This window comes from Marmota marmota, unplaced genomic scaffold (assembly GCF_001458135.2).
Source record: "Marmota marmota marmota unplaced genomic scaffold, marMar, whole genome shotgun sequence".
In the NCBI taxonomy this organism is placed as follows: domain Eukaryota; kingdom Metazoa; phylum Chordata; class Mammalia; order Rodentia; family Sciuridae; genus Marmota; species Marmota marmota.
In genome coordinates this window covers 51465261-51489847 of record NW_026000005.1, presented here as the reverse complement: position 1 = coordinate 51489847, position 24587 = coordinate 51465261, and the positions used below count along the sequence as shown (strand labels likewise).

Here is a 24587-nt window from a genome sequence, read left to right as displayed (position 1 = left end):
GAGGGCGCCCGAGGGCTCCTGGCCACCTCCTGTCCCCGTGGCCCAGCTTTGCGGGCCTCCAGGGTCCTGCAGGCCGCCGTCTTGAGGGCAGGTGTATAGGCTGACTTCTTCCAGTGGCTGAGGAACAGCATGACGATGCGCTCCTTGCGCAGGCTGGCTGAGTCCAGGCTGGGCACGGCACCCGCCTCCGAGGGGGCCTCCTCACAGCTGATGCCTGAGTCACTGGCCTCCTCTGTGTCACCTGGCCCAGGCCCCCCTCCCGTTGTGCTGGCTCGGGGCTGCAGGGGAGCCGGGCAGCAGCCTCTCAGGCACTGCCCAGGCTGGGCGGCCAGTTCACAAGGGCTCAGGTCTGAGGCACAGGGCTGTCCAGGGGCCAACTCAAAGTTGCCACGCAGCACTCGCACAGACACCCCGCATTCCTGGATCTCACGCTGGGCCTCGCTGCGAGGGGGCCTGACTGCGGCACCCCCGCGGGGATCCTGCAGGGCCTGGGTGGCCGACTCCTCGCTCTGCACCAGCCCGTTCACACCCTTCAGCAGCAGGGACATGCTGCGCACCAGGCGGCTGATGTGGCTACACCAGAAGGGCAGAGGCTGCCCGCCAGGCACGGCCTCCCCAGTCTCTGGGGAGTCCGTGGGCTCAGCCACCAGGGCCAGGGCCTGATCTTCCTCCAGCCCAGGCGCCCGGGGCAGGAAGTGGCTGTTGACGGTGATGCTGACCAGGGGCTCAGGCAGCAGGGCCTGCAACTCCGCAGCCAGTCGGCCCAGCTCGCTCTCGTACTCCTGGCAGCGGCGCCGGAGCTGCAGGTCTTCGATCTGCTTCTCCAGGTAGACCAGGTCGTCCTCGGTCAGGAGCTCCCCAAAGGGGCCCAGGACTGCTTGGTGGGCCTGCGAGTACCGCCAGGCCGCCTGCTCCAGGAGGCCTGGGCTCCCACTGTCATCCTGGGCACAGGAAGGGGAGTTAGCAGGGCCACGGCCCATTCTGCCGCGCACTGGGGAGCAGGTTTGCTCCTGTGGGTCACAAGTTCCCTGGCATGGCCCAGTTCCCAGCCCCCCTACAGACCCAGTCCAGCCCCTGGCCCTTATCTGACCTCAGAAAGTAAGCCAGGTGCTGGTTAGCACAGTTTGGGGTGCAGCTGGAGGGCACAGGTCCCCCCCACAGTTGGAGGTGCCCCTGCTCTGCGCCCTTCGGGGTCCTCCTAGTCTCTCCCACATCACCATGGTTCATGCTGCAGCTCCCCAGACCCTTCCCAACAAACCCAGGAGCCTTCTGTATGTGGACGGCAGACAGGGCAGAGCAGGACGGGTGGCTGCAGTCTTCTGCTCTGTCCCCTCCTCATCCACTATCCTGAGTACTGTCCAGCCCACAAGGACCTGTGCAGGGACTCCTAGCCTTCAGTCAGGCTGGGACTAAGCCCCCAGCCCCTTCAGCCCACCCACCCTCCATTTCCCTGAGTTCTCTGCTCTGTGGAGCCGCTGGGGCCCAGCCCGGGGCCAGGACTTGGATGGGCTTCCTGGCTGTGGTGGAAGGCCCCTGCCCCTGGCCACCTTGCTCTGCCCTGCACCCTGACAGGCTAGGATGGGCTGGGCCTTAGACCCCACTCTCCTGGGCTCTGGTGAGGGAGCCCTGCTGGGGCCTGCACCTGTGGCAGGAGTGAAATGAGGGGTGCAACTCGGGGCAGGGCTTTTACGAATTTAGCCGCAAACGGCTGCTGCTTTGAAGGACAGTGCAGCCCGAGCCCCCAGACAGTGTTCAGACAAAACTGTGGACTCAGCAAGACCCCAGAACCACTGTCGGGGAGCCTGTAAAGATCCGGGGAGATCACAGCCCTCTGCTCCGACTCTCAGCAGGGCCCCAAACACCTTCCCAGGCCTGTAACGTCTGCCCCTTGAGCCTCAATTCCACTGCCTCTCCGTCCCTCCGGGTGGACTAGCAGCGCCCCAGCCTCCCGCTGGTCCTCCCCTGAGCCAGCCTTTCCCACCCAGGCCTTCACGCTGCCTCCCATCGCCTAGAACGCAGACTGCGCTCGACCCAGATTCCCTCAGTGCCCTCCCAGCCCCTGCTCAAGGTCACCTTCCCCGAGAGGACACCCACAGGTAGAGCTCCCCTTGCAGGGCTTGACTCTTTGGTGGGGGAATCACCTCATCCCTGCCACCGCGTGCACCTGCCCTGTGACCTCCCTGAGAGTCCAGGCGGCAAGGAGGGGGCAGGGCTTGCCCGTCCCTGACAGGACAGGGCGGGCACTAAGTCAAACGGGAGAGCAGGAAGCACAGCCTGCCCCTGCTCTGCGTCCTCCGCCTGGAGCTGACTCTGAAGAGGAAGCTGAGTCCCAGACAGTTTGGAGGGGACACCCTGGTCTCGGCCTCCACATCTGGACAGGGAGCCCGCCCTCCCCGTGCACTGGCCCCTCCCTGCCTCTTGGGGCGCACCTGGGCCTCGCGAGCACGGTCTGCGCCCAGGCGCGCCTGCAGCTTCCGCACCATCACCTGCCGCTTCCACTCAGGGATGGGCCGGCCGCGCTCGTCCCGCGTGGGCACCAGCCCGTCCAGGTCTCCTGATGGCACACCATCCAGCTGCAGCGCAGCCAGGCCATCGGGGGAGTCACCCACTGCCGACTCCGCTCCCTGTGCAGACAGGAGGGTGCAGTCACGGTCACACAGGCCCTAAGGTGACCCTGAGTAAGGGGACAGGACTGTGGACACACCCAGCTTGCCCACCCAGGCACCCCTGGAGGACAGGCAGTGGGGGCCTCCGGCCATACCAGCATCCCACTCCCAGGACAGGAACCCCGGCAGTACAGGAGGGTCTGCTGGCCGCCAGCAGCTACCAGGGCCCTCCACCTCTGCAATGGCAGAGAGAAGGTTGCCCAGAGCAGGCTGTGGGGTGGCGGGGGCAACAGCTGAAGCCCACACTGCAGAACCTGCCTCATGTGCTGTGAGGGCTCTAGTGCTCAAGCCCAGCACAGGGGAGCATCCCCAGTCCCACCAGGACCTGTTGGGACCCCGAGGGCCCAGGAAAGAGCAGCAGGGAAGGGGAGCTGGCCCAGGCCCTGAGGAGGGGCAGGTGCCAGGCTGCTGCTCTGTGCTGTGGTCGCCGCTTCCAAAGAGGGCACAGGCATCTGTGAGTTCAAAGGTCAGGTTGAGGGGCCTGGGCTACAGGACTCTAGGATGACAGCCAAGGGTCCCTATGCTTTGTACGTTGAGGTGGCAAGTCACTGCCACCCTGAAATTCCCCTCTCCTCAGAATTCAGTGCGCCCATAGCCAGCCAGAGTTGCACCTGGTGGCAGGTTGGGCATCTGCTCTTGGAGGAGCAGCCTGGCCACTCTGGGAGGACAGTGAGGTGGCTTGGGTTGGCTGGGGGCCTTGGGAGATGAGGATGCTGGGGGGAGGGACGCACCTCAGGAGCAGCCAGGGCACTGGTGGTGATCTGTGGGAGGACTGTGCGGGCCATCTGCTCACTGGGGACAGGCTGATTGTGCTGGCCAGGCCAGGAAGGGCTGAGAGTCGCTGCTGCTGAGAAGGGAACAGAAAGGGCAGGGACACAGGGAGTGGAGAGAAGCTCAGAGCCCCTGGACCTAGGGACAGGGCTAGCCCCTGAGGGAGCAATGTGCTTGGAGCCAAGGACACCACCAGTCCTGCCCAAAATGCCCCTTGGTCCTGGGCACACTGGTCAACACCGCTGGACTCCTCACTGGGACATCAATGGAGCATGATGCATGGAGGCCCAACAACCTAATGCAACCCGGCCAGACCCCAGAGCTGCCCGCTTACTGTCCCCAGTGCCCCGCCCCACTACACACACATACCAGTGCCCCAGCCCAGGGTAAGAAACACCTCTGCATGGTGGCCTAAGCAGACACACACACACACGCACACGCACACACACACACACGCGCACACGCAGACACACACGCACACACACGCATGCAACAGCTCCCATGCCCTCGAGGTCCTGAGGCAAGGTCACAGGCCCCTCTACACTCAGGCCTGGTGGGTCCTGAGGTGTGTACTCACCTGTGTGGCTCCTGAGCCCCAAGCCACCTCTACTTCTGTCCTCCAAGGAGAGCCTTGCAGCTGACAGTGGAGGAGGTGGGAATGGAGGTGGCGGGGGTGTCATCAGGACTGGCACCTGGGGGTGGACAGGCCTGGTCAGTGGAGGCTCAGGTGGGCCTTGACTTGCACTCACCCAGATCTGCCAGGCAGGAATGCGGCATCCAGTGGGCAGCCCTGGGCCTTCCTGGAGCCTATGCATCCCAGAGAAGTGTTAAGGGAGCGTGCAGGAGGGAGGGCCAGGAGCCGCCCCCCGCTCTCTACCTGCTCTGTGCCAGGTGACCACCCTCCCCAAACACCCTGAGCTCTGTCTGGGAGCTGGGGTTCACTGTGCCCTCCACCTTGACTGTCCCCCACACCACCTCCACTGAGTGACCTTGCATCTCAAGGCCCGGCTCAGAGGCTCTGCCTAGAGCAGCTTACCTTGGGGTTAGGGCACTGGGTCAGGGCTTGGGTCCAGGAGCACACACACACACACACACACACACATCCCTGTCTGGACCTACCTGAGACCCGCCTGGACCCTACCGACCGGTCTGTTGGTGTCTCAGGTGGGAGGCTTGGTCAGAGCTGGCAAGGGCTCGGGGAGGGCAGTGGGCCAGGAGGAGTCTCTGCTGTGCCCATCAGTCCATTTCTAGGCAAAGACTGGTTCTTGGAGCACAGGTTATGCTGCAGGGTGGCCAGCAGAGCCTGACTCCAACCCCAATTTTTGGCCCTGGGCCCAGCTGCCCTCTCAAGGAGACTAGCCTGGGGGCGACCCTGCCTCCCGTGTCCTCCCAGGACCTCCAGCTAGGCTTTGCAGCCCGTTGGTTTAAAGCTGAGAGTCGAAGACTGGCGTGGTCTTGGCGCCATAGTGGGCCCAGTTCTAGCCCTTAGTCACAGGCCATCCAGGACCTTAGTTCACAAGTCATGGGGAAGGGGACGAAGCCTGAGACCCCTTCTGCCCAGCCCCCACGCACCTTGCTCTCTCCAGGAATTTGTGTAGGGAGCCCAGGAGCCTCCACACGTGTGGCTGGGGAGAGTCTGCCAAGCCCCGGCCTGGGAGCACCTTAGAAGGAGGAGCTGGGCTGTGAAGCCCAGGAAGCTGCAGCCACCCTGGGCTCTCAGGGGCTGGTGCAGCCACTGCCCCCAGGAGTGGGAGGTGGCACATGAATATTTGAAAGCCGAGGTGTCAGGTGGCCAGGAGGGCTGGGGCTGGGTGGGGATCTCTTACCAGAGGGCCTTAACCCTCCAAATGGCAGGGGCTGGGGAGTGGACCCTCTGGGGAAATGGGAGGCAACACTGAAATCCTTGAGCCCATGAGAAGAGAGACCACCCAAGGTCCCACAACTGGGACACAGCAGAGGGTCAAGTTTTTCTGGAGAGCCCAGCCTTTGCTCCTGCAGGCCCAGAGCTCCCTCGGTGTGGAAGTTCCGGCCGTGGAGGAAGAGGCGGGGGCCAGCTCTGGGGAGAGTGGCATTAGGGCCTATGCAAAGCCCTGGCTGCCCTCCTCTGCACCTCTCAGGCTGTTTGCAGGGAGCAACCCAGAGGGACAGGGGCAGGTTGCTCATTGCTCACTCTAACATGGTAGGGGGCAGGTTGCTCATTGCTCGCTCTAACATGGTGGGGGGCAGGTTGCTCATTGCTCGCTCTAACATGGTGGAGGGGGCAGGGTCCTGGACACAGCATCCTCAGCTGAGACTCAAGCGCATTGTGGCACAGCAGGTTGCTTCCTCTGGGGCCTGGAGGGGCCAGGGGACCCTGCTGTCAGCGGGAAGGCAAGAAAGCACCTCCCTACCTCACCCACAGAAGAGCGAGGGTTCAGCTGGGCTGGCAGCAGCCCCTCATGCTGGAAGATGGAGAGACTGGACTGGACGTTGGCCTGACAGGGGCATTGCCTGGCTCCAGTGCATTCCCTACAGCCTGGGGACCTTGGGTTCCTTGGGCGGAGCCCTACTGCACTCCTTACCACCCAGAAGCCCTGGGAAGACACTCAGGGCCTCGTGTCACCTGTGAGTCCGCCACTGGAAGGAGAGGAACTCGGGTGCTTCTGGCAGGGTCCTGGCCCATTGGCCTTCCTGCGTCCTATCAGTCCTCTGAATGTCAGCTGAGACAAAGTCAGTTGTGGTGTCCCCAGGTGATGAGAGTCACCACACCTCTCTTTTAAGGCCCTGACACTGAGAAAATCCAGAAGGATTGGAAGGAGGGAAAAGGTCAGTGTCCCGTCCTTTGGGGTCCTGAGAGTTGGGCACATGCTGCCCCTGAGTCCCGTCCCAGCACTGAACCTTGTCCCCGAGGTTGGGGTCACCCTGGCCCCAGGCCCTCCACCTCTCTCCTGGGTTTCTGGTGAGGATTGAGCGCTGCTGAGCTGGCCATGCATTATACATGGAGGCAGTGTGGTGAGCTGGGTTACAGGCTTGTAACGCCACCCAGGCTGAGAAAATCATGACCTGCAGATGGGCGCTGGACACGGATCGCCACAGCCGAGATTCGATTACTGGCCAGGCATCCAGGCCCTACTGTTTCCTGGACAAAACGCTGCCCAGAGGGGTCTCTCCCTCTCTGGGCCTCGGTCTTCCCATCTGTGAAATGAAGGGGTTCTGGGCCTTCTGGACCTGGGCAGGTTGGCCTGTGCCAAGGTGACCTCAGCAGAGATGAGCACCACCTCTGTCCTCCAACAAGCCTTGAGCCCTGGTACACGGCGAGGAACTCGAGGCTCAGAGCCACTCAGACTCTGGAGTGGCCGTGCCCAGGAAGAGCTGCTCCAGCCCTGAGGGGAGTGAGACAGGGAGAGAGTAGGCTGGCCTGGCCCACCTGGACACTGGGCTCTGCCTCCAGCTCGTGGAGGGCCACACTCGCTGTCCAGGTTGTTCCTGACCGCAGCTCCCGGAAGGAATGACCCTCCGGCTCCCACGGCCAGGCTGCCCAACTGAGGGGATGGGGACGGGGAGCAGGGATGTGCCTCCAAGGCTCCCCAGCCTCTGCCCATCCAGGTGAGTGAGATCAACCCTCCTGTGCAGAGGGGCTTCTGAGTGCCACGTGCCAGCCTCGCACTGGGCAGCAGGTCCTGAAGGGGGTGTCTGCCATGGGGCAGGTCTCACCACTGACAGGCAGCCTTGCCCAAGCTGCCCGTCTGGGACTGTGAGTCCCCTGGGAGGAAGACTGGGGCTGTCCCTCAGGGGAAAATGAAGGATTTCACCACCTGTTCCTGGCCAGCGGGACAGCGGGCAGGCCACCTCTGCATATCGCATTTCCATCAATATTGCATCGGGCGCAGCTCTCGCCCCACAGCTGCCGGCCTGTCCCCCAGTGAGCAGAGATGGCGCTGCCAAGGTGAAGTGGGAGCCCTGGGGACGGTCCCTGCCGGCAGCAGAGCCTGGCACCCTCTGCTGTCGCCACCACTCTCCAAGGGAGAGGACGGGGATGGAGCTTGAGTCCTGATCCTGAGCTCCCAGACACTCTGGTTACACACCAGAGACCCCCAAGGCCACGGGTCTTGGAGTGCAGGAGCCAGGCAGGTGTGGGCAGGACGGGGCTGCAGGTGGACATGCCGGACACGGCAATGTCCTCCAACTCCATGATGGGGACATGCAGGGGGCTCAGGGGCTCTGGGTGCTGTTGCTGCCTTGAATCCCATAGTACAGCCAGGACCAGAAGAAACCCCTAGGAAACCTGAGAGGGACTGAGCTCCACCGGCCCAGGTGTCAGGAGAGCAGGCAGGACCCCTCCCCTGAGCAGTGGGGCAGGGGGTCTAGGAAGGGTGGCCAGTGTGACAAGGGGCCTAGGGGTGGAAGGCTGAGACCTTGCTTGGACAGAGATCTCAGGCCATGGGCTCCACAGTGTGGCAGGGGTGGGGACAGGGGCAGGAAGCCCGGAGGCCAGGCAGGGCCTGCCCTTTACAGCAGATGCTGTGCAGGGTGGGGGGCACCAGCGGTGTGGCTGCCCTCCCCACCTCCTACCTCTACTGCCGTCCAGGTAGGGCTGGGGGGCAGAGCCCAGGGAGGGTGCAGAAGCCAGGACAGACCACAATGGGCCTGTGAACATGCAGCCCTGACCACGCCCTAGACCAGCTGAGCTCCCGACTCTCCACCCATGCCAGAAAGAGGACCCTCCTCTAAACAACAGCCAGTGAGACACTTAGCCCCCAAATTATCTCATCAGTATCTGAATTCTCGACTCTGAAACTACTACCTCGGGAAAAAAACCAGGGCAGGCAATCCCTGCAGCCTGTCCCAGCTGCCCTGAGGGTGGCAGGCAGGGCAGGTTTCAGGTGGTGGCCACGTGAGGACCGCCTGGCAGGCCTGGAGGCTGGGAGGACACTGCCACGGTTGGGCCTGAATGCTCGGAGGTGATGCCCTCAAGGGAGGAGGAGGCACTAAAACCTCTTGATGAGACCCCAGTTAGGGGACCTCAATGCCCTCCTCTGACAGTGGGGTCAGGTGACCCTAGGGCATCTTCATGGAGGGAGCGCTGGCCACAACAGAAAACTGGCCAGCTGGGACTCGGTCATCATAGTGTCTGCCCTAGGCCTGGACAGGGAGGTGCCGGGGAAGAGCCCGCAGCTCCGTGCTCTCGGGTCCCTGGTCCTCCTCAGCCCAGCCCTCGCCACTGCCCGCCGGCCTGTCTGCGCCCGAGGGACCCACTTATCAGCCCCTCTGCTCCTCTGCCCTGTCATGGGCTGGGGCCGGGCTCAGCAGGACAACAAGGTCCCTGTCCTTGTGAACGGGAAAGCTGGCTCTGGAAGGTGGGGAGACGGAGCGTCACACATGAGCAGGCACTGGGATGGGACATGCTGCTTCTGGGCTGCTTCAGGGCCACCTTGGCCAGGACTTGGGCCCTGGTCCCACCCTGGGTGTCCTCAGGCTGACAGAACATCCCCCGAGCAGAGCCCAGCCAGGAGGCCCCACCTCACAGGCGTGGTTTCTGTGGCTCCCAGGGAAGGCACAGCTGGCTGAGTTCTAGCCCTCACCGAAGCCTGGTTGCTGTCACAGTCCCTGTCCCAGCTGGCTGTGTCTTGTACCAGCCCTGTCCTGACAAAACCATGGGCTATGAGGTATGTGCAGTGAGATCCAGGTAGGTAACCGGGGTCCCACCCCCCAGGCCTCCAGGACAGGCCTCCAGGACAGATCCCCAGGACAGATCCCCAAGGACTTACTGGCCGGGCCATCTCCCGCAAGTACTGGGCGCAGTCCTGGTGTCCATGGTACTCCGCCAGGTCTGCCGCCGTGTACCCGTCTTCATCCCGCAGGGAGGGGTCCGCGCGGTGGGAGAGCAGGGTCTGGCAGCACTGAAGGAAATGGGGCACCTTGGCTGGCACAGCTCCCGGGGCCAGCTCACCGGCTCGACGCACAGCCACCGCGGGAGGAGCTCTGAGCCTCGCCCCACAGCTGCCCTGGCCTGAGCTAAGTGCTGGGGCCCACAGAGAACAGAGGCCTGGGCTGCAGGCAGCAGTTGCCCCTGCCAGGGCAAGAGAGGAATCTAAGGTGCAGAGGCCGCTCTTCTGGGGCACAAGCCAGGTGGCCAGCCCAAATGCAGCCCAAAGCTACTGTGCCCCAGGCTGAGATGCAGATGGGGTCTCATTTTTTCAACCAACCCTCAGAGGTGTGTCCCATTTATACATACTGGGGCTCAGGAGCTTAGAACCGGCCACCTGGAACTCAGGGCCTTCATCTCAGCTAGCTCCTTTCTGGAGGTGAGGGAGGTGCCTTCCCCAGGTGGCCTTGCACTTTCCAGAGCCCTTGCCCAGCCCCAGGCCCTGGCCAGCTCCTCCAGTGCCAACCTTGACCCTCAGGCTCTGAGCAGGGCTCAGGCCTGAACCAAGGCCATGCTACCTCACCCAGCCAGCCCAGGGGCCTGGGCCTGCATCCCCTGGGGCCCCCACTGGAGGAAAGCAGGAGAGGTTTGAAGGAGCAGAAGGCTATAGGACACTTGGGCTTGTGAAGGACTCAGATGGGAGCCTCAAGAAATAGTTGGCATTTATTCTGTCCATATGAATTCTGCAAGTATTTGTCCTCTTTGTGTGTGGAAGAAATACAGAATGTCACTTGAACTGATTGACGTTTTTGGTTTCCTACACTGTGTGCCCTTGACCTAGAGTCTGCTTTATGACTACCCCATCAGGGCCTCATCTTCCTTCGTTCATCTTAAACTGGATTGGACTAAAAAGGCAAAATCCCAAAGAAACCGCTCCTCTGGGGACTGCAGAGGGTCCCCGTGAGCTGCGATGGAGGGTAGGCCTTGGGTGCACCACGCTGGGAATAAATGCTGACCTAGGTGGGCATGAAGAGGTGCCTGGCAGAAGGGCCAGTGGAACTTGACCTCGTCCTGGCTCTACCACTTGCTGGTCAGTGAAAACGGACACAATACTGGGCCTCTGAACACCACCAGCCTCCCTGGCCCCACTGTGCCAATGGCAGCCGGCCAGCAGCTGAGGGCCCCTGTGGCCCCAGGGAGAAAGCCTGCTCCCCAAGACCCGTTAGCCGAGCCAGCCCAGAAGCCATGAGGTGGCCAGTGTGCCGGCAGAGGAGGACAGGCAGGGTGGGAAGAGCTGGGCCCAGTGGCCCTGCCTGTCCACAAGAGCAACGCAGGCACCGGCACCTCTGCAGATTCCCAGGCGCAAGAGCAGTGGATGCCGTGTGGAGGCCCTGAGTCGGGCTCTGGTCCCGCTGCGGGGTACACTCCTCCATGACAGCTGTACTCCTCAGGGCTGTGCAGCCTCCCCCTGACTCCGGCAGGACTTCTCCATTCTCATTGTGGGGCAAAGGTGACCTCAGCTGACAGCCAACGTGTGACCATGCCCGTGGACCTTTACTAGTGACTGCTGAGATGGTGACTGCGTGTAACTCTCATGTACCACGAGACGTTCTTCGTCTGTCCCCAGCCATTTAAAAACACGAGAGCCCATTTGTTAGCTTGTGGACCATAGGAAATCAGGCAGTGGGCCAGGATTGGTCAGTAGGTGTGGTCTGTCTGTCCCCAGCCTGCAGGGTTGCTAGGGCAGGGATGAGAGGATGTCCTGAAGGCTCTCTGGCCTGTGGCCTGATGTGGCCAAGGGGACAGGAATGGAAAGCTGGCTAACTGATACAACAAGGCCCAACATGCACGTAGTGCCAATCCCAGGAGAGGAGAGACTGTGGGCAGAGGCGATAGCTGAGAGAGAATGGCTGATAACTACAGAGCAGGGCACACACCAGAGCACAAATTCAAGAATTCCAAAAACCTAAAGTGGGATAACAAAGGGCAATCCCTCTCCAGACCTCTTCCACTGAAACTGAGGAAAACCACAGGAGAAGAGAAAGGGTGACCTCAGGAGGGAGACGGCTGGCGGCAGCCTCGGCACAGTGCTGGACCTGGGAGGCAGGCGTGGTGTGCTCAGGCACGAGAGGAAGCGACGGGAAATCACCCACTACCACCTGCACTCAGCACAGAGGCTCCTCGGTACTGGAGGTGAAAGAAAGATATTTTGAGGCAAACCAGAAGAAAGAAAACAAATAGTTGTTGAGAAGGCTGAGCGGAAGAGCTTCCGTGGGCAAAGCCTGCAAGAGGGAAGAGGGAAGTAGTGAATTTGCAGAAAACTTAGACAAAGTGTTGTATTCATTGACTGAATAAAGACGATAATGCCTACAGGATTTTAAAAGCTGTAGACATAAGACCCATCAAGAACGGCCTCCCACACCTGTTAGACCTCCTATCATCCTGCCCTCTCCCTCCTGCCCTCCCACCCGGCCCTTGGCCTTGTTGTGGAAAGCCAAAGGCCTCTGGCGGGCATCTGGAGCTGCTGGGACCAGTGTGTCCACATCTGGAACAAGTTTTCCATGCTGAGAAACGAGACCTTCCCACGAGATCTGCCATCACCTGGTTCCATGGTCCATGGGAGAGACCTGTCTGATCCTCACGTCACTCTGGGAGTCTATTATTGTACAATTTCATACCAGATGATAAAGATGTGTAAAGAAGGTCCCAAGGTCACAATGCCAGGCAATGGTGCAGCTCCCACCTCCTGGGGCTCCCAGGAGCCGTGTTTTCCAAGGCACCCTGGACAGAGAGGAGCCGCAGATCCATGGAGGTGAGTCGGGGCAGGGCCCTCAGCCCCACCTGCACACCACCATTTCCACACCTGTGTACCATTCCAACACGGATTCCACAGGAGGTCGCATCTACCTGTGCACACAATTTTAAAATAGTTACAGTTCTACCCTGAGAACAAAGATGGCTGCGTCAGGATCAGCTGGGAAAGAGAAATGGTCAGACAGGTGGACCCTGGGCATCCTGTTCAGCTCCGTCCACTGCCTCTGAGCCACCAACTCTGTAGGTTGTAGAGAACAAAGCCCTGCACAAGGCTCCTGCCCACTGGAAGGCAAGAGAAAAAGAGTGGAGGGCCACCATGAGGTGTCCCATGGCCGCCTGTGCACAGGGGCCCATGCTGCCTCCAGTCAGCCCTCCTCTCAGCACACGGCTCAGCCACTTCGGACCACGGGTTCCTCGTTAGCTGATGAGTCCAGTAGCAATCTTTGCCACCATCTCATTTTGTAGTTGGAAGGAGTCACTATTCCCAACACTTTGGACGTCACTCTTTGACATTCTGACTTGCAGAATTGCTGCTGGCGCAACAGACAGGGAACTGTTGGACACTCAGGCAGCAGGCTGGCACCACCGTGGCTGACGTCACTTTCAGGGGGCAGAGAGAAACAAAATACCATTTTCTCTCAATATTTACTTGGGAGAGGCTACGGTGTCTCACACCTACCTGGGAGGACGCACTGGGGTGTGTGTTAGGTTCTAAACTTAGGAGATTAAATGTATTTGAAGTAGGTTTTGTACTCAGCTCAGATGATTAAAGGTAGGGTTTTTACCCTCCCTGCTGAACGAGCCATTCGGGACCCATGTGGGGTGAGGGAACAGTCTTCACCGGGCAGGACTGGCCTGGGAGTGCTGGTCCCTGACACTCCTGGCCACCACCACAAACCAGGAGTACACCCAGGCAATGCCACAGCCCGAGGGAACCCCCAGATTCCAAGAGCCCTGTGCATCGCCCCATGAGAACACTGATCCACGCCAGGCACTCTTGGGCCCTTGAGTCTCTGTAGGATCCTAAGCAAGTGCTCGGTGACACTGTTGGGTGGATCTGAAGGAGGGAAAGCAGGGAAGGGCCGTGGGAGTCAGGGACTCTGAGGAGGGGCTGACCCTCGGGGAACCAGAACTTCGTGGTCCTGGGAAGCTCACCATGGACAGTGGTCATGGGCCCCGAATGAGCGGTACATGCCCTTCCTTGGATGGATGGGTAGAGAGCTGCCGGTGGGTCAGAACCACACACCAAACCCGGAGGCACTGGCTCCACCTGTGTTCCCACACTTCCACTTAAACCTTGTCCGTGAGGGACCTTGGGGGACCATGCCCTGTCCCATAGCAGCTTCTGGCTCTGTGGCTGGCCCCCTCGGAACAAGGTCAAAGTCACCTGCTCAGGATCCCACAGCAGCTTCCAGTGGCCTTTTTACACCACAGTCAAGCCAGTGTTGGGCTCCAAGACCTCCGCCCAGGCTCCTCTCCTGCCCCCCAGCCCCGTCTGCTCAGCCTGGCAGGCCTGGCACCCCCACCCTCTGCAGGAAGCTGTGGGCTGAGCTCGCTCCCTGCACTCACAGCTGCCTCTGTCCAGCTCTGTGAAGTCACTAGAGTCACCGAGCTAATGCTCTTCACACTCTCCAAACCCACCCTGAGAAACGGCCCTGAGAAACGGCCCTGAGAAACGGTCCTGAATTGGGTGAGAACCCGTGAGGAGTCTGGCAAGTCCTTCTCAGGCTCCACCAAGGGCCCCGGCCGCCGGCTCTCTGGAGGTGGCGGAGCTCTCCTGGAGCGCTCAGCTGCTCCTGGGCCTGTTGCACCCTGTGGGCTCGGGTGGACTCACTCTCCGCCCCTGAGGTGGAAGCACTGTGCTCTTCGCCACCTTCAGCTGCCTCCGGATCTCCTGGGGGGACCTTGTGTCAGCGGCGCACGACCCAGCAGGTCCCGACGGGCCTGAGACTCACTCCTGACAGGCTCAGCTGACCTCGCCCCTGTTACTGACACGTGCCTCTGAACTACAGGCACCAAGAAGGGGGAGATGGCCTTGAACTGGTTCTTGGACACGTTTGGCGCTCCTTCCTGGGTATCTGGGGCCTCAGGCAAATATTTTTTACTGAGTTCTGTCTTAATACGTGATTTTATTGAAAATGTATTATAGTGCAATGAGGTACAACCTCCCAGCTACCAAGGGGCTCAATAATAAACAGATAAAACGTGCTGGTGAGACGGAGAAATAGGAGCCCTTCTATGGCACTGTGGGGATGTAAGATGGCACAGCTGCGTGGAGATCACTCAAAAATGACTGTGTGATCCAGCAATTCTGCTCCTCCCGCATACCCCAAAGAACTGAGAACAGGCAAACTGTGTAACTTCAAGATTCAAGCAACAGCTTGCACATGAATGTTCATAGCAGTAGTATTGTCATCAGTCGAAAAGAGGAAGCACCTAAAATTCCACCAGGAGATGAATGGAGCCCGGTGCGGGGCCCATGCCTGAGTTCCCAGCTGCTCGGCTCAGGAGGCCGAGGCACAAAGATAGCAAGTTCAAGGCCAGCCTCAGTAACTAGAGAGGTCCTCAGCAACTCAGCAAGAAACTGTCTCAAAATAAGAAATAAAAAGGGCTGAGGGATGTGGCTCAGTGGTTGAGTGTCCCTGGGTTCAATCCCCAGTACCAGAGAGAGAGAGAGAGAGAGAGAGAGATGAATGGGTAACAAAAATAGGGTATTATTTAGCCCCCCAAAAGAAAGATGTTCTGACACCTGCTCTGACATGGGTGAACCTTGAAAACACGCACGCGACAGCCAGGCATGGTGGGATTCCCTTTGTGGGAGACATCACAAGTCAGTCCACACACGGGAAGCAGAGCAGGGCAGCAGAGCTGCCGGGCTGCGGGGGAGGGAAGCCTGCTTCCTGGACACAGGAGTTCCTCTTGGGTGAAGATGTTTGGGGACTAGGTAGAGGCGCTGGCTGCACAAGTGTCCCTGTGAGAAGGGCTGTGGAATGTCACTTTAAATGGTGAGTTCCCTGGCATGAACTTGACCTCAAATATATATTTAACACCCGCTCCAAGCAAAGCCTGCGGTTCTCCCCAGCCTGACTGTGAGGAGTCTGGTGTGGAGATGGCCGCAGAGCCCTCACCTCAGATTCAGTTGGCTAGGGTTCCAGTCGAGAGGTAGGGCGGTCACGAAAAGCACAAAGAGATTCAATGTCAGTGTGGTGGAGGGAAATAGCAGGAGACGGTCTTTTAAATCCAGAGAAGACGGAGCGGCGGGTCCCTACCTGCAGGAACACAACCAAGGACGTCCTGCTGGCCTCGCTTGCCCCTGGAGCCCCAACCCCCGAGCTCCCCTCCCAGTGCCTTCTCCAAATTCACACAGAAGGAAAAGGACCATCAATGAGAAAGGAGAAAGGAGAGAACAAAACTAACCCCTAAATATTAGTAACTCACTGACTGTGAATGGGTGAGATGAACAGTAGCTGGACGTCAGAACCGCAAGAAACTCAGAGAAGGCTGCCCATGTCCAGCCCGGGCACAGGCGCCAGACACTTAGAGAAGAAGAGGAAGGCGGGGGTTCAGAAGGCCCAGAGGAAAGGCTGGAACGAGGCTCACCAGGCCAGTGAGGGACAGAGAAGCCCGCAGAGCCATAGCAGGAGGGCAGATGAGGTGGGCTTCAGGAAATGCCCAACACAGGGCAGATTCCGGGGACCCAGACAAACTCACAATCCAGACTTCAACACATCTCCCTCAACCCATTGGAGATCCAACACACACGAGTTTTTGTGTACACAGATTTGAAGAACACCCTTAACAGATGGCCGTAGAGTACACCTTCTGACCACAGTGCAACCGAATGAATTCCATAGCAGGGGCTGGGGCTGCGGCTCAGTGGTAGAGCGCTGGCTTAGCGTGTGTGGGGCTCTGGGTTTGATCCTCAGCACCTCATAAAAACAGATAAAATAAAGGTATTGTGTCCATCTGCAACTAAAAAAGAAGAAATCCATAGCAAACCGCTAGCTGGAAAGCCCTTGTGGTTGGGAATTAAGAAAGACTGGTGGGTAATTCCTGGGGACAAAGAAGAGTCAAAAAGGGAATTAATTAGAAAACATTCTTAACCAAGAAACCATGAAACTGTGGGGTGCAGTCAAGCAGGACTTAGAGCAAGGTCCCCATCCTTAAGCAAGCACATAGAAAAGGGGAAACGTGGAGACACAAGGAGCACCCAGCCCCAGCCCTGGGGGCAGAGGGCTGAAGGTGAGTGTGGGTGTCAGCCAGGCAGGGGACAGATGCACAGGAGAGGGAGCGGTGCCTTAGCGGCTCAGAACGGGCCAAATCTGGCTGTTTGAAGAACTAAACACCGAATAGTCTCTGGGTGAGGCTGACCAAGATAGAAATGAGAAAAGCAGTAACTCAGATCATCGGGAAGGAAAGAGAAGAACCCGCAGCCCCTCCCGCAGTAGAGGATGAGGAGGGTCATCGCAAACAGCTCTGTCCTCTGCGTCGGACAACTTAGATGAAATTAGTTCCCAGAAAAATTTCTAGGAATAAAGCCAAAAAATATATAATTTACTGAATCAAAACACACACACACACACACACACACATACACACACACACACACGAAAAACCCAGGATTTTATAATTAATACAAAGAATCATTTAAAACCTTCTTTCAAAGAAAATGCCGATCCAAATAGCTTCACTAGCGAGTTTTACCAGACATTTAAAGAAGAAATAAATCTAATAAAACCCAAATTTCCCAAAGACTAAAATCCTAAAGAAAACGCCAGCAAAGGAAAGCTAGCTGCAAGTCAAGCAACCATCACGACCAGTGGACGTACCACCGGAGCCAGGGCTGGCCTCAGCTGAGGAAGCAGTCAGTGCGCCCCGCTCCGGCACAGATCCCCAGGAGACCCTGCATCCCACGTCCACAGCAGTCAGGAGGGGGCTCCGGCTCAACCATGGCTGACCAAGGGAACAGCAGAGCCACACAGAGGAGCACTGCTCAGCCTTGAAAAGGACACTCTGACCTTCGATCCACAGTAGGGACCTCGAGGACATTATGCTGGGTGAAGCACACCAGACACCAGGATGAGCACCAGGAAGGGAGACAGGCCTGCCGGGTAGGGGCTTCACAGGACAGAGCCTCGGTCGTGCAAGGGGAGGAGGCCCTGGCCATCTGCTGCACTGCCCCAGAGCGTGTTTAGTGTCCCTGGACCTCCAGATGGTGGACGAGAGTATTTTTAAATTGCAATTAAAAATTTTGTAGAGTAGTCAGGGTAACTGCAGCACTCAAAGGAAAAAGACAGCGACATAGTGAAACATCAAAAAGACCACTGTCCCCAGCATGGTCGCAGGGACATTAGCTCGTTATTTTGAAGTCTTGTTTTTTTTTAAATGGAAAAAAAAAAAAAAGTCACAGTTGGCCGGGGGATAAGGAGGCTTGACTCAATGTCCTTCGTCCTGGGTGAGGTGCTGGTACAGAAAAGGGACATTAGATAAAAGCTGAGGGGAAATCTGGGTGTGGACTTTGCTAATAACACCATATGAATCTCGGTTCACTAATTGTGACAAGTGTCCTGTGTGGATGGAAGTCAGTGGCACTGGGGAATGGCCTGGGCGCGGGCATTCTGTGCTGTCTCCTCACGTCCTATGCACACCTGAAACTGCTGAGCTGCTCTAGGTAAGAACACGCTTCACCTGGCAGGTGGGGGAGGAGCATGACCCCCCCATCCTGGACAGAGGGTCCAGGGAGTGAAGAGAGACCACCCACACACGCCACCCTGCGTAGGCCCTGCTGTACAGTCAGGGAGCGGGCATGAGACGCTGGACTGGGCAGTAGATGATACTTGAATTATTGCTAGATTTTAGACAGAATAATCCAGGTTGTGATTTTTAAACAAGAGGTACACGTGGCTCAGGGCTTTGGTATTATGGAGGAAACCCTGTGATGTCCCTGATTTGCTCTCAGATAATGCCGGAGCGGGAAGGAGCTTGGTGAGCTGAGGACACTGGCTTGTGTGCCACCATGAAGGTCTTAGGAAGGAGTGCTCTGCTCTGAGCCTGGGTTTCTCCTCTTCCCCCAGGAGCTGCAGGGCTCCTGGCCTCCCCGTGACTATTTCATTTGCAGAAAGATCGGCTGCTTGGGAAATAATTGGACACCAGTGTCCTGGTCACCTTCCCTTGGTGAGCAGCCGGGTTTGTGGGGGCTGGGGCCACACAGCAGAGCTCAGTCCGAGCCCTTCCTGCTTCAGCTGCCTGAAGGGGACACGTGGCCCTCCCCAGCAGATCTGAGTGGAGACCCTTGACACAGAACCTCTGCTTCCCCCAGCCTCTAAGCTGGCTCCTTCCCTCCTGCAGAGTCTTCTCAGGTGGAGGAGGAGGATTGCTGCAGGTGCAGGCTTCTTCTCAGGCCAGAGCTGCCCTGCTTCCTGTCCCTGCTTAGGTAGGGACAGAGCTGGGAGACGGTCAGCTGTGTGTGAGTCGGGAAGGGCTGAGGACTGAGAGGAGGCCTGGGGCCCAAGGGGTGGAGAGCAGTGCTGCTGGGAGCTGGGAAGAGGGAGGGCTGGAGGGGACTGGGGGGGACTGGAGGGGAGGGCTGGAGGGGAGGGACTGGAGGGGGGACTAGAGGGCAGGGCTGGAGGAGGGACTGGAGGATCTGACACCTCTCCACTCAGCTGCCCCAGCCACAGGGCTTCAGAATGACCGGGAAGCCAAGTGACACCATGGCGGTGATCAGATCTGAGCAGGCAACGGTGTGGCTGGGGCCCCAATGGGACCAGGAGGGAGCTGTGCTTTGCCCTGGGTGTGGACTTGTGTTGGAAAAAGGGCATTGCAGCAGGTACCAGTGCAGGGACATTGTGACCCCTCTGCAACACTGGGTTCCCCAGGTGGTTTTCTTGAGACCCAGCCAGGGAAGCAGTTGGCTTCAGGCTTCTAACCACTCACAACCTGGTGTGGGCCGAGGGCTGCCCCAGGCAGGCCACCAAGCAGCCTGGGACAGGCCACAGGGGACTTCTGTGCAAGGGGCAGGGCACATGTGCAGGAGGTGTGGAGACCAGGGCACGTGGCTTTGCACACATGCTGTATACCTGAACCTCGGTTTACCCATCTGCAAAAGGCCAAGGATGACACTTCCGCAGGGCTCAGAGGGCTCTGTGACACACTCGGGAAGGTGTCAGCAAGCCCTCCTGAGTGCTCGCTGCACCGCCCCAGCCCCAGCCCCAGCTCCTGCCACACGTGGTACCTCCATCTGCCCATTCTCTGCTGCGTCGTGCAGGGGCGTCCCACCCCAAGAGTCTCTCGTGATCGGGGCACCCATCAGCAGGAGCCGGTCTAGGATGGGTGTGTGGCCTCCGCGGGCAGCGAAGTGCAGGGCGGTGGCCCCCTCATTATCCCGTGTGGTCAGGCTGATGTCTGTGAATGTGACCTGCAGAGAAGTGCCATAGGGAATGGGCTGGTCAGCAGAGGCCAGCCTGGAGTGACCACTTCCAGAGAGGAGGGACATGGGGTAGCTCAGAGCAAAAGTGGGAGCTGACCTTCAGCTAGGCCTGGAGGTGGGGGCAATACTTCTCAGGAAGCCCTGGGACAAGCTGGCTTATATCATATGGCCACAACCCTAGGGCAGCATGGCGTCCAGGGTGAGGTGGGGACACGCGCTGCAGTGGTTTTATCTGGAGACCCCACAGTCCCAGGTCTTAAACCAAATGTCATGAAAAAGTGCCACATCTGGCCCCTAGTGGACAGACAATGTGTGAACGGCTGCTGGTGAAGGGAGCAGCGAGGAAGGGCATCCTCGGGTAAGGGCAGCACCACATCCTCCGGGCTTCGCAGCCCGGGCACAGCCCAGCATGAGGACGCTGCTAGGTGAGCCGGTGCTGGGACCCCTGAAAGGGTGTCGTGGGTTCTGGTCCACAGCACCAGCCAGGCACCTCCCAGGGTTGTCCCAGCCGACAGCCATGCCAGCCCTTTCCAGGGTGACATGCTGAATGTATGTCTGGCAGGGGAGACGCCCAGAGAGGGTGGGCCGCAGGAGGTTCTGCCTCCTTAGGCCGTGGTGCCTCCTTCCACCCTCCTCCTGCCTTGAACATGGCCAACTTCCCCGGGAGGAAAGGGCCAAGAAGGGCCGCCAGTCCCTGCCCTGCTTCCCCCTATGGGGTGGGAGGCCTGCAGCCCAGGCGTTCCTGGCAGACCCCACAATCCAGTGTGTGTTAGAGAAAGGGACCCTGAAGGCCGTCCCCGCAACCCAGGGAGAGCATGCAAGGCGGAGCCCAGCCACTTTCCCACCTGGAGAACCCCGCGGCCCGGGCCACTGCTTACCCAGGACCGGCTGCTCCAGCAGCACAGTCTGCGAGCCTCTGTGAGTGCCCCCCCTCCTGCCCCCATGGCACCCACCACCCCAACCACAGCTGCTTCTCCCCCACAGCCTGCGGGTCACGTCCATGTGGCAGACATGGCAGCCCTGAGGCTTGCTGTGGGAGCCTGGAGCAGGCCCAGGGAGGGGACAGCATGTTTGGGGCTCTTCATATGGAGTGAGGCCACAGGCGGGGACACCAGGGGGGCCATGTGTGGAGAGCCGTGCAGCAGAACCCGGGTCCCACCCCCGCTCCCCAGGGTGACACTCCCTCAGGGAGGCACCAGGGCTGCCTCAGGCTGCCAGGGAGGCTGGGGCCATCCTTGCTCCTTCCCGGGTCTGTCCACTGACCAGTACACATTCCCCAGCCCTCCTGCTCCAGGCACAGGGGATGAGGGGATGGACAAAGGCCTGGCCCTCCAGGACTCCCAGAGGGTACTCTCCAGGGAGTAGAAGGTCCCTGACATTACATGTGATCAGGCTTGATGACCTGGGGGACACGTGGCCAACTTGAACAAGCACAAGGTGCAGCCTGGTCAAAGGCCCTGAGCTGGCAGCTGGGGCAGGAGCAGCAGAGGAGGAAGGTGGGAGGGGCGAGCGTGGGAAGTCTTAGCAGTAGGCTCTCCCCTCTCCACCAGCAGCCAGAGTGGCCTTCTGGAACGCCAGCAGATCAGCTCAGAGACCTCAATGTTCTCTAGCACCCTCAGTGGGGAGCCCAGGCTGCCCTCCCAGTCCATCTCCAGGCCCACGGGTAAGGTGCTCCCTTCTCCAGGAAACTGCTTTGGGCCCTACCCAGCCCAGCTGCCTCCTGCTCCGCCCCCACTGCCACCTCCCTGGTGAGGCCCTCCCTCCCCTGAGATCCATCAGGTCTCCCATAGACCCTCAGAGCTCCCCGACAACCCTGCCAGGCTGCTATTCTGTTGTGGCATGGAGGTCCCTGCCCTCCCTGCAGGAGTCATCCCCACTGTCTCCATGCTGTGGGGCTCAGGGCTCCCTTCTAGGAAGGGGAACTGGCCTAGGGCTTGGAGGCAGTGGGCCTGAACTAACAGATAAGGTGCCCAGGCCAGGCACTGTCTGTGGCACTGGTGACAGAGCACCTGGGGTGCCACCAACCCCAGCGCACCCTGGAGACCCACTGCTGGGGCCCAGGTCTGGAGGCCTCTGGTCAGAGCTGTGGAGCCTGTGTGATGCCCCGCTGCCCTGTGGTCCCCGTTCCCGGTGGAGCCTCAGGCCCTGTTTATTGCAGGCCCGTGGACTTGGACGTCCTCCTCCCCAGCCCTGCACCCCCTTACCAGCCAGACCACGAGCGAGTAGTGGCCGCGGGCAGCAGCGGCATGCAGCGCACTCATGCCATCGAGGGCACGCAGGTGCACGTTGGCTCCGCAATCCTTCACCAGGAACTGGGCCAGGTGCAGGTGGCCCTCCTGGCAGGCCAGGTAGAGGGGGGAGGCACCACTGCGAGTCCTGTGGTTCACGCTGCTGCAGGGAGGGAGGGTTCAGAGGGAGCTTGGCCAGGGGCTGTGGGCAGGGCAAGATGGAGAGGAGGCGAAGCCCAGCCTCTGACCTGCTTGTGTCCATCTCCTCCCCGTCACCTGTAGAGCTACAAGGCTGTGCTGTCCAAGATGGGGAGGGCCGGGAGCTGGCTCATGGGGTGCAGCTGAGCCCACTCCCGGCTGCACTCCTTACCCCTGGCAGGGGCGATACTGGCCTGGCTAGCACAGTGGGGCCTAAGGCTGGCAGCCCCTTAACCATGAGCTGCCATGGGCTACCACGGGAGCCAAGGGCCACCATGAATAGCACAGGAGCCTTGCATACCCAGGGTTGGCACCAACATTTGTCCCCAGTGAGGATGGGCCGAGCAGCGTCTTAGAATCCGCCTAAACCCACTCTGCCCTCACACTGCCATTGGGCCAGGCACGTCCCCCCCAGCCAGCTGCAGGGAGGGCCAGTCCCCTACCAAGGCCAAGCCCATCCTCTGGTGACACACTGCACCCCTGGACCTCTGGCCCTAGCCATTACATATTGAGTTTCCACACTCCTTCCAGCTGCTGCCCCAGGGTTTGGGGGTCCTTGCCCCTGGCTGGGCTCCCCAGGTGGCTGGGCTCCCCAGGTGGCTGGGCATGGCTGTCCCTTCCCTTCTTTCCTCACCTGGGGGCAGGTTACAAAATCAATCTTTTTAGACTCGAGGTGGTCAAGTCTTAGATGGAATCAACTCTCAGTCAACCCCCGAGCCCCCCAAGGGCTCCCCTCTGCCTCTGAGCACCTGCACCCTGCACTGCGCAGCCCTGAGGGTGAGGCAGCTGGGCTGAGCCTGAGCTGGGGGCCTCGCGCTGCCCTGGGAGTGTGCTTGCCAGGGCCACAGTGGTTGGTGGAGGGCAGGAGACCTGGACGTGGGACTCTGGGCTCCTCTGCTCTCCTTCTGTTTCTCTCACCCAAGCCCCAGCTCTGTCCCAGCCTGGCTCTGTCCTAGGTCCTCCACCTCTAGGGCCTTGAGCCAGGGCGCTTGCTGGACAGGGGGCGCTCTCAAGAGTGCCCACCATCAGCCCCATGCAGAATGGATGAGTTTGAGCAATTTGGGATCCACCCCAGAGGGCCACTTCCCCCTAAGTGGCAGAGGGTCTGGTCACAGCCTTCAGCTGTGTGAAAAGCCTAGGGATCTGAACCTCCTTCCCCTAGTAAAGTTCCTGCCAGGACTAGCCTCAGCTCCTAGCAAGGTGCCCAGGACCCTGGGCACAGCCCTGGTCTTGGACCCACTGTGTACCTGCTCAGCCCATCCAGGGCTCCTTCCTTGGACTACAGAGCCTGAGGGTGACTTGAGGGGAGTTCCAAAGGGCTGAGTGTGCCCTGGTGCCCTCCTGGGGCAAGCTCTCCCACCAGGGCTGAACAGGCCAGTGTCCAGCATGGTGGCCGTGGAGCAGGCAGGTGGTGCAGAAAGTGGGTCTGGGGCTGCCGGAGTGTGCACATGGCCTGGTTCTGCAAATCTGCCCCCACAGTCAGTACCCAGTGGGAGTGCCCGGTGGGACAGGACACTCCCAGTTGTGTGTATGTGGTGATGTGTGTGTGTGTGTGCATGCCGGTATGCGTGTATGTGCTGATGTGAAGTCACCCAGCTCAATATTGGAAGCTGCTTTAAAAGCTGCGCAGGCCTGGGGCAATGTGGGTGCTCCGAAGAACAGCTGGAAGCCCACCCAGACTCTCCAGGTTGTTCACAATGGGACAGAAACAGGACACTGTTCTCAGCTGCGCTATCCTGGCTTGTCCCTGGGAAACAAGATGGACAAGCAGAAAGCTCCTGGCGGGGGTGGGGGCACAGGCAGAGGGCAGGCTTCTTGGTTGGGAAGGAAGGGACACACTGGGTGCCTCTTTCTTTCCTGCCCCGTAACCATGACAACTGTGACCCTCCGTGCTGGGCAAAGATGGGCAAAGGGTCATCACCAACTAGTCACCAATCCTGGCAGGTGGGCACAGGTCTCTGAGGTGGCCAGCTGGCCACCAGCAGGAGAGGTTCCTAGTGTCTGGCATGGACAGTGTAGAGGCAAACCCAGGCCAGCCTCCTAGTTAAACAACCTCTGCTCCCTTCAGGTGCCCACAAAGGTGCCCAGCTGCCCACACCAGGTGCTTCTTTTCTGCTCAGGCAACTGGCTGTCTTCACTGACCCGTCAGCACCGCTGACCTGCTGTGCCTCAGGATGAAGGTCCTGCCCACGCCCTGTTGAGCCCCCTGTGCTCTCTCTGCTCATCTCCAGTCCCAGGCCCTCACCTGCGGTGGACGGCCACCAGGAGCTTCAGGCAGGTCAGGTCCCCGCTGACAGCGGCATGGTGCAGCGGCAACGCGCCCTCCAGAGTCTCCAGTGTGGCTTCGTGGCCCTCCTGCAACAGCCACTCCACCAGTGCCGGGTGTCCAAAGCGGGCAGCCAGGTGCAGCGGGGAGACGCCCGAGGCATCTTGGTCCTACCGAGGCACAGGCAGGGAGCAGGCCGGTGGCAAGTCCCAACCCAACCCTGCCAGGCAGTGCCACACGGCCAGTCAGCTGCTCAAGGCTGGACTTGCTAGGACCCCACACCACCCACAGCCCTGGCCCAGGAGCCCGTTTCCTCCCACCTTCCTCCGTTCCCCTCCATGGAGGGGTCCCCTGCTGGGACTGAGGGGGT

The 24587-nt window shown here is 60.0% G+C and overlaps 1 protein-coding gene across 1 annotated transcript in view; it reads right to left on the bottom strand.

Annotated features, from left to right (window-relative positions):
- Positions 1-24587, bottom strand: part of Espnl (espin like) — a 31206-nt gene that overhangs the window by 4457 nt on the left and 2162 nt on the right. The window contains exons 2-9 of the mRNA XM_015481650.2: positions 24197-24387; positions 21730-21916; positions 19331-19513; positions 9185-9316; positions 4015-4129; positions 3398-3510; positions 2430-2624; positions 1-941 (exon numbers count right to left, since the gene is read on the bottom strand). The exon at positions 1-941 is cut by the window's left edge and continues 2 nt beyond it. Coding sequence (XP_015337136.1) covers positions 1-941; positions 2430-2624; positions 3398-3510; positions 4015-4129; positions 9185-9316; positions 19331-19513; positions 21730-21916; positions 24197-24387 — 2057 coding nt within the window. The remainder of the gene's footprint in view (positions 942-2429; positions 2625-3397; positions 3511-4014; positions 4130-9184; positions 9317-19330; positions 19514-21729; positions 21917-24196; positions 24388-24587) is intronic.